This window comes from Tetrao urogallus (genome assembly GCF_951394365.1).
Source record: "Tetrao urogallus genome assembly, chromosome: 1".
NCBI classification, from domain to species: Eukaryota; Metazoa; Chordata; class Aves; order Galliformes; family Phasianidae; genus Tetrao; species Tetrao urogallus.
Genome location: NC_136813.1, coordinates 58,095,200 through 58,104,887, shown reverse-complemented (window position 1 = coordinate 58,104,887; position 9,688 = coordinate 58,095,200). Strand labels below are relative to the sequence as shown.

The 9,688-nt window shown below is 44.8% G+C and overlaps 1 protein-coding gene across 1 annotated transcript; it reads right to left on the bottom strand.

The window, feature by feature from the left end:
- Positions 1-253: 253 nt before the first annotated feature.
- PROZ (protein Z, vitamin K dependent plasma glycoprotein) lies at positions 254-7,888 on the bottom strand (the record flags this gene model as incomplete). Its single annotated transcript, XM_079545029.1, has 8 exons — positions 7,739-7,888; positions 6,453-6,616; positions 5,757-5,781; positions 4,886-4,999; positions 4,018-4,149; positions 2,728-2,813; positions 2,512-2,635; positions 254-765 (listed from the first exon to the last, which is right to left on the bottom strand). The coding sequence occupies exons 1-8, from the start codon at positions 7,803-7,805 to the stop codon at positions 254-256; spliced, it is 1,224 nt and encodes a 407-aa protein (XP_079401155.1). The 5' UTR covers positions 7,806-7,888.
- Between the last annotated feature and the right edge of the window lie 1,800 nt (positions 7,889-9,688).

Here is a 9,688-nt window from a genome sequence, read left to right as displayed (position 1 = left end):
AACTTAAAGTTCAGTCTGTTTATTAGTAAAGCAGCTAGGTTTTCTGCATCATGGCTTTTACAGTACTGTGTGTTACGAGAGGAAGGAAAGACAAATGGGCTTTTCTGTATGAATTGGAGTAAAATAGGTATCATCATTGCAACTTCCACTGCTGCAAATGGTGATAATCAGATGGCTCTACTGGCTGCTTCCGCATGGTTCCTTGCAGTGATTGGTAGGGGTTTGGTAGTGGAGGATTGGTTGTGTTTGCATCTTACTTCATTTTTTGTTTAAACCATATCATGTACCTAGCTGTGTTGGTAAATAAAAATGTTTTCCTGTCAGCATCTTCTAGTGGCCAAGGTCCCAGAATACCAGTCAGGAACCATGTGCCCTTATACACAGTGGCCATAAAGCTCCCTCCAGCCAGCTGTTTCTCTATGGCCTCCTGGCTGTGTCCACAAAACTGCCTGTTTGTGAGGCTTACATTGAGTATTTGTTCACAATCCTCAGTGGGAAGATATGAAACCTGCAACTCGTCGCCTTGAAATTCACCACCTTCCATTTTCCAACCAGTGACTGTACCAGCCAATTTTGGAATCAAAATGTGTTCTGCAAAGTCTCTTTCAGGGATGCATACAGGAAGCTGGTGGTTACCGCACTCAATGTGCTCTTGGAGTTGCAGCAGTGCAACGTCATTCTCACCAGTGTCTTCGTCATACCGGATGTGAATGTGTTTCTCATGAACTTCCATGATCTTCTCGGCTCCACTTGTTCTGTTACACCCTGTGAAGCAATGACATGTTGACTGCTCTTAGGAATCACAGAATCACAGAATTGTAGGGGTTGGAAGGGACCTCCAGAGATCATCGAGTCCAACCCCCCTGCCAAAGCAGGTTCCCTACAGCAGGTTGCACAGGTAGGCATCCAGGCAGGTCTTGAACATCTCCAGAGAAGGAGACTCCACCACCTCCCTGGGCTGCCTGTTCCAGTGCTCCGTCACCTCACTGTAAAGAAGTTCTTGCGCACATTTGTGTGGAACTTCCTGTGCTGCAGTTTCTGGCCATTTCCCCTTGTCCTGTCTCCACACACTGCTGAAAAGAGTCTGGCCTCGCAGTTCTGCCCCCCCCACCTTAGGTATTTATAGACCAGGATCAAGTTCCCTTTCAGTCTTTTCTCAAAGCTAAACAGACCCAGCCTTTCTTCATAGGAGAGATGCTCCAGGTCTCACCATCTTTGTGGTCCTCCACTGGACTCTTTTCAAGAGATCCCTGTCTTTTTTGTACTGGGGAGCCCAGAACTGGACGCAGTACTCCAGATGAGGCCTTACCAGGGCAGAGTAGAGGGGAGGATCACCTCCCTCGACCTGCTGGCCACGCTCTTTTTAATGCACCCCAGAATGCCATTGGCCTTTTTGGCCACAAGGGCACACTGCTGGCTCATGGCCAACCTGTCGTCCACCAGGACACCCAGGTCCCTCTCCGCAGAGCTCCTCTCCAGCAGCTCATCCCCCAGCCGGTGCATGCGATTATTCAGTGCATGCAATTATTCCTCCCCAGATGCAAGACTCTACACTTGCTTTTGTTGAATCTCATCTGGTTTCTTACTGCCCAGCTCTCCAGCCTGTCCAGGTCTCATTGAATGGCAGCACAGCCTTCAGGCGTGCCAGCCAATCCTCCCAACTTCGTATCATCAGCAAACTTGCTGAGGGTGGCCACTATCCCCTCATCAAGGTCATTGATGAAGATGTTGAACAAGACCGGACCCAGCACAGACCCCTGAGGAACACCACTGGTTACAGGTCTCCAACCGGACTCTGCACCACCAATGACAACCCCCTGTGCTCTGTCAGTCAGCCAGTTCTCAACCCACCTCACTGTCCACTCACCTATCCCACACCTCTTCAGCTTTGTTATAAGGATGTCGTGGGGGACAGTATCAAATGCCTTGCTGAAATCAATTACCAGAGACTGGTATTTATTAAAATTACTTAAATTATTTAAATTACCAGAGACTTGATAACTGCATGCACATTGGTAACAACTGCCTAGATGTGCTGAGGAGAATGTATGCTAGAGAAAGATGCCCTTTCTTGAAACAGATATGTTAAAGGTGAATTAAGAAAGACAGCTTCGCAGCCTTTCAATCTTGTGTAGATGCATGCATAATTGAGAGGAAGGACAAATACCCAACAACAGAACTGAATTTGGGCATGAATAGTTTCTTTCCTTGGGGGTGCAGAGCAAATGGACTTTAAATGAACCTGGTTTAGCTTATCCCAGGTACTGAGCCAGCCCCTCTGAGCTGCCCTTGAGAGGTACTTGTCTCTCTTCTTGGCTTGTAGAGAGGCGTATCACAGTGGTAGTTCTAACTTGATACTTAACTAAGGTGCTTAAATGAGGTGGCAGCGCATTTGTGTCCCAAAGCAATGTTTTTGGGAAATTTCAGTAAGCAGCAGAAATTTTAGTAAGTTGTTTTTAAAAGAAGCTTATCCATGCTGAAAAGTGCAAAAGAAAATATTTAATCACCTACCAGTGCCAACCCTGATTTTAAAATGGTTGTGCAGAAGGGCGCACTCTGCTGTGGTCAGTACAAAGTTACTTTTTAGCAGCACTCCTCCACAGAAACCTTTCCCTTCTGAGTTTACCAACAGGACCTAAGACAACACAGAAAGAAGATTATTAAATAGCATTGTCCACAGGAAGTTGAGTAATGAGTTTCATGAGTTTCATGAACTGCTAGAAATACCTGCCAAGGAAATTGCTTGTCATGTTCCTTTGGGGTTTCGCTTATCAGATTATCGCTGTCTTGAAGTCTGCCACATGCACATTGATCTAGCAAACAAACAAACAAACAAACAAAAAAAAGCAAAAACCTCAAGCTGCAACATTTCAAGACAAAAACTACCTGCAAGTTATGTTATTCATTCCTCATAAAATGTAGGGTTTGGGAAAAGGAGAATTTCTCAACTGGTGAAAATCAGAATAATTAACTTCTGTTGTCTGATAGCTTAGAAATGACAGTGAACTTGGTCATTGTGTTAGGCTTGTGGTGGCCAGATTTCACTGCCCGTGACTTAGGAACGCAGCTTCCAAAGAATAAAGCTTCCACTCCAGACAACTGTTGTCACAGGTTTCTTCCTCATCCTCATATCCTGTATCTGTACTGCACCAAACACCTCACAGCGGTGGCCTAATCTTGGCAGGGTAATTCTTGGCCTTCCTTTTGGAAGACTATAAGGGGGATGTGCATACTTTTGTGTTCTGATTCAGAGGGGGAACCTGCATTTCAAGTGAATCTCTCAGTTAATTTGCATTCACCACACTTTCTGCCACCTTGTGTCCTCCTCTTGGATCACATAAACTGGATTCTGTTCAGGTGAAGCTGAATCAGAAGTAAGCCCCTGTAACCATGTGCTCTTACAGTTAATGATGTTTAGCCCTTGTTATCAAACTAGGGATAATCTGAGATAAAACCCATCTGAGTTGAGCACGTGGTGTGAACATTAAATCTTCATCAAAAGCCACATACACAGATCATATTTGTCTGTCCTACTTGCTAATATAGACAGGGACTAAGCATACTACTTTGTTTTTAGTAGACCTTGCATACCAGGGGGATGAGGTTGAATGAGATACTTAGACTGAATGCAACAATGAAGAGAGCTACCTGTTCAAACTAACATGGTAGCAAGTTCTGCCCTTCATTTATCATACCATCACATGCCCAATCCAAATCAACTGAACCTCATTCCCAAACAGGCAGGTCATCAGTTACATTTTACTGAGGTTAAATTAGTGTGGGAAAGAGTGAAAAACCTCTTATAACTGGGTAATATGTGGAGTGATGCAAATGCTCTCTGCACACTCATGTTTAAATGTTCAGATCAAGTATTGTTTCTTTTACTGCTGCTTGTGCATCTTTGGTGGTGGTCCTTAGATTCCTCTTTTTTCTCTCCCCACTTTGAGAGGTCAGTAATGCTTCTGTCCATCCAAGCACCAAGCATGGATCCTCACTAAATTCCATGCTCACACTTACCTAATGGGATGCATTGTTTTTTGTCCTTCCCAAGCTCATAGCCTTCAGCACAGGAGCAATGGTAGGAATTACTTCCTGGGTAGCAGAAGTGCTGACATCCTTCTTTTCCTTGGTGCCGGCATTCATTTTTAGCTGAATGGAGCAGACAGAGAAAAAGCCTTAGTAACCAAAAGTTAAGCTTTGCACATGAACCCGTGAAAGGATGCTGTAGGTTTCTCTGCTCATTTAAGGAAAACACTAAGAAGCTGCACCAGAGTGGCTTTCTGCACTTTTTCAGAAGGCAGGTGTTGGGTGAGGAAAAAAAAGGCTACAGCTTGCTGTTTCGCAGCTTAAGCAAATTTATAGTTCTTATTTTTCATGTTTGCACTAAGAAAGTTAAAACTAATTAATAAAAATCAAAACTAGCATGAAAAAATAAAGGAAAGGAGAATTAATCATCCTTGAGACATGGGCAGCCAGCTTTTTACAGTTGAGCAAACACTTAACCTTCAGTGCAAAGCAACAGGAAGAGGTTTTGGTGCTGAATCTAGCCCACAGGCAGGGAAGCAGCAAGGAAATCTGTACTCAGCGTGGTTCTTGTTGGCTCCTGTGGAGCAGGTGCTGCTCCCCAGGGGGCCGCAGAGAAGGGCCCTGCTGGGCAGAAATACTGACCTCAGGGCTGAGAACCAAAACCTGGTGGAGGTAAGCATGAAGATCTGGTCTGGTGCAGTAGTATCTGATAACCATTAGGCATGCAGTGGGGTAGCATTGCGAACTGTGGCTTAGCATAGGTAAGGATACATAGGCTGAACATCTCAGCTGGAGGAGCATCAAGAAATAGTGCATGCTGTGGTGGGTCCAAGCCTGTGTTCTGGCAGCAGTGCCTCACCGAAGGCGCAGTCCTCCCCCTCGAAGCCCGCGGTGCAGGTGCAGGTGTAGCCACGGATGGTGTCCTCACACAGGCCACCGTGCTGGCACGGGCTGGAGGAACACCTCCAGCCACCTGGGAAAGGATGGCCAGACGTAGAGGGAGGTGGTGAAACACTCCCACCCCTGAGAGCTCAGCTGTAGGCAGACACTTCCTGTATGGACAGTCCTGAACAGCACCCGGTTAGAGTCAAGGAAACGCAGTCCCGCCCTCACAGGAAATTAATACCGCCTCCCTATCCACTATCTAAACCTCCGATTACAAAAGAATAAAAACTAATTAAAAATAAGCGAGAGAACTTCTTGGACATGCAGTGGTGAGGGAGGTGTGAAGCCTACTTGCCACATGTTGCTGCCCTGGGCCCTGTGCCCAGGGAGTGCCTGGCTGCATCACCTCATGTCAGTTTTGCAGGCTCATTTCTTTCCAGTTGTCTCTTAAACACCCTAATGCTCAGCATACTGTGGAAAATACACCTGTTTTCCCTTCCATACCCTGGTTGCTCTCTGTTAACATGACCCTGGACCACAGCTGCCACCACAGCCTACTCTGGCCCCTGGAAAGAAACAGCCTGCTTCCTATCATAGCATCTGCTCCCCTTCAGTTTGCACGCACTCTGCAGTTTTAGCTATTTCTTCCTATCTAGGACTTTTTAAATCCTTTCACATCAGCACTTTTCCTCTTGCTTTACTAGAGACATGAAAAAGTAGCAACTGAGTGTCTCTTTTTGAATAAACTGCTGAAAACTCAAAAACAGCATAAGACTGATAAGACTGAAGCATAATGTTCAGAGCATGACACCACTGTGAGGAGAGAAATCAAGAGACAAACTTACCGTAGTAGTTATCCCAAAACATTTTCTGGAAAAAAAAAAAAAAAAGAAAAGGGAAAGTTGGACTTCAGTTCTCAAATAACATTACTTTCCATGGGTACTTTGTAAAACAGAAGCACTACATGAGAGATTATACTGTCCCTTCCTTCCCAGAGGGAGCAGCCAATGCTCTTCTATAGCCTGCTGCTCCTGATCTTGCCCTGAGGCACTTGGATCACCAGTCCTGTGGTTGTTTTTTTCTTCTTCCCTGTATACACCATCTCTGCACAGATTCCTGTGTTAGAGAGCAGAGCATCCAGCTGCACATTGCAGAGGACCTCTTGTACAGTGGCATTTGTGGCCATTGACCCAAAAATCCTCCTTCTGTAAGTCTTACTGCTGCTATGGGTTTTTCCCTCCATCCCAGCACCCCATTGCTCCTCCCAGTCCCCAAGGGATGTTGAGACTGTATTTGTGCATGTGTGGTCAGGATGGGATAACACCTGTGTGCTTTCCCAACACAAGATGCAGGACACATCAATTTCAGGAGGGGATTTTAAAAGTGTAGAAGATCGTTTTACACAGAGAAAAATCCAAACGGTGGAAGCAAACTGCAGAAACTTGTAGTAAATAAAATAGCAATAACAAATCAAAACAAAACAAACCAAAGTCACCAAGAAAATAGTTCTCCACATGCACAAAGTATAACAAAATACTTACGAGCATTTCATCATTTTCAAATACTTCTCTTGCTTCCTCATGCGTGCATCTCTCTTCAAGGCATTCCCTTTCCAAACTGCCTTGCAAGACCTCCTCAAAATGCAGGGAGTTGGCACGTCGATGCCTCTTGATAACTTTGTTTGCATCATCAGTTGATATAAACACTGAAATGATGTTGTTGATATTAGTACTCAGGCTATCCTTTATGATTTCACTTTAATTTTTTTTAAAGATCTTATTAAGCTGCCAATTTTTATTGTGAAGAGAAATCCTTTGCATGATTCAGAGTTTCAGCCACAGTAAACTCCAAAAAAGGTCTACTTCTTCAGCCCAAACCAGGCTGAGGAGTCACAGGGATGTAGCATCTCTTCTGAGGGTGCCTTGCTTATTCCCAGGCAGGTGGCATTTGGCACAACTGCAAGCCCCTGGATCTTAAAGACCCATGGTTGGGTGATGTGCTTTGTGGCTAGGCTTTGCTCTGCCATTGGTTTCATGGCTCTTTGGTCTCAGTAAAAATTGGAAAAATAATTTCTGAAAGGCAGACAGCTGAAGACATGAGAGAGATCAAACCTTGAAACTCCTGTTTGCAATGATTTCCACAACAGAACTTGCCTAGCAGGGGGAGGGCTGGGGCGGCACTTTCACCTTCGACATTAACTGGGACATGACCACGTGTGGCAGCGCGTGTTTGTCAGTTCTCCTGTACTCAGAAGGTAAATCCAATGGGGCAGGGACTGGTTTTGTTTGTTTGCTTGGTTGTTCTGCATTTTATACTTTGGGGACCCAAAGGTTGAGATTATAAATGATATTAGAATTGAAGCATATTAAAAGCAATACAAAAAATATTCTGGAGTTCATTAGTTATGCTTGTGAAGGCTTGCAAGCATGCAGCAGGCTCACATGCGATATTAAGTAAGACAAAGCTTCGTGTTCATGCTTTGAATTTCTAAAAGTTCTCTAGACCCCCACTGCACATTTGGACAAACCATGGAGGATGAGTGCAAAAAACATATGCTTCTTTTTATTACAGCAGCAACTAGAAAAACAAAATTCTTCTTACAATGTCAGTGACGGTATTACCAGATTACGATGCCTCAGTAACCTACTGTCATTTTTACTTAGGTATATGAAAAAAAACAGCAAAAATGTACTGAAACACGGATAGCTGTTAGTGATGTCAGCCTGTGCTACAAGGCAAACATGACAGGAGGTACATAAACACCGGTATGCTTACAAGAGTAGGAGCACAAAGGAGAATGAAAGCCACAACAAAACAAAGGCCATACCTGTCTGCTCTGTCTGAAGGAAAAGGGCAGAGAGAAGAAACAACATTGTCCAAAAGCATCTTGCCATTGCTACTCTCTGCAATCAATGGTGGCTTGCCTGCATTCCTGCAGCTCTTTGGGGAAATGGCTCAACAGGAGATGTTGAAGTTTAAAGTCCAGCTGCTCAAGAGAAAACAAAACCTCTGAGGGCAAAGCCCGGCCTCAAAGTCAACACGTGGAAACCTTGAAAAAACCTGTTTGGTGGTTGAACAATGCCCCTTCTCTCATTGCAAGGGCTGAAGGCGAAGCATGCTTGGAAACCTCCAACTTTTGGATATTCCTTCCCCAGCCTTCATATCTGTAACACAAAATAGGGAGAGGTGGACAGCATGAGTATTTCTTTGTGCCATAGCAATGCACAGGCACAAGCTTGGTGATGACTCCAGGATCAGTAGTGCAGCATGGCTGCTCTGCTCACCCACTCCACGCAACCTTTATTGTGGTGGGGCACGGAATGAGAGGATGGATGTGCTTCACTCTGCAGGTTTGGGGCAGCCTGGAGGGGAAAGTACTCTTTAATCTTAGTTAGAAACATAAAGAACACACCAATTTGAGCATATGTGAGTAAGCCCTCAAATAAAACTTCACATCAACTGGAGTTTTAAAAATCAGGTTTGCTGCAGAGCCAGGCTGTCTCATCTCAGCACGCTTACATGTCACCACTTGATGTCAGTACAGGGCTTTGCAGCACACATATGTACATCTGCAAGCATTAACTACTTTTTATACAAGCTTCTCACACTTTGCGAGCCTATGCCAATTAAAGGACTCCTGTTGGTATCAGATATTTATTCAAATTAGGTTAATAATAGCAACACACAGCTTCAGAAGCTGTATTCTCCGTAGGGCTTAGTTCACAAGTTCATGTTTTCTTTTTAAACAAAACATGCCTTGAACATCTGTACAGGCCACAGTGTACTCAATCCATGTACAGCACCCACTTTGCCTTTTCTGTATTGACATTATTGCAACAGTTATTATGAACTATTAAAGAACATAGCACAAAGGGAGGGGCTTAGAAAGGCAATCCTTTTCTTGTGTGGTGTTTTAGGAAGAGGAACTGGAATTTCTTTTTCCATTTCCTTAACATCATGGCAAGAAGACGGATGCAGAGTTTATCAGCATGTCCAGCAGCCCTGTTTGCTGCAGGCCTGGCAGGCTGTCAGCTGACTAACTCTGTCACTATCACACACTTTCGGGAAATGCACACTCAGCTATGGAAAAGGGACAGCAATGATATTCCAGAAAACATTACCCTTGCACTAAGCAAATAGAGAAAGCTGACGGCTGGGTTCGCAGCCACGTTTGTACCTGGGAAGTCCTGATGCTGAGTAGCATGAGAGCACCGTAGTTGGTTTGTGGACACTGGAAATGGTTCAAGGCTAAGGAGTGATATGTGCTGCCCATGGCAGGAGCTGCTCCAGCCTCCCCCTCCTGGGGAGCTGGGAGACAGGGAACGAGGAAGAACTGGACAACAGGAAGCACATACTCTGCAAAGGATTAATGCTTAGTGCAGTTAAAATGAGTTATAATTCGGTTAAATGTCTGGACAGCAGCCAAGCAGTGCTGTTCGCCATCTGCAGGAAAAGAAAAAGCTTTTCTTGCTGTATCTGAAGGGCATCACCATTCTTAAAAGCTGGAGGGATTTGCACTTGTATTGGAGGAACATCAGCACTGCCCTTCTGTTTGGTTATAGATTGCAGGACATCCTGAGGGAGGAATGAAACCACAGGAGATTTGATTCTCCCCAAGGGCTTCTGCACCCCCAGGGGCTTTCCTTGAGGTTGTGCAAGCCTTCTGACAGTCTGGCTGTGAAAACAGAAAACATCCTGAAGCTACTCTGACATATCTGCAGCCAAGTGCTGACATTTTCTATTTCTGTTTCTAAAGATATCACAGGGCTCTTCAGAG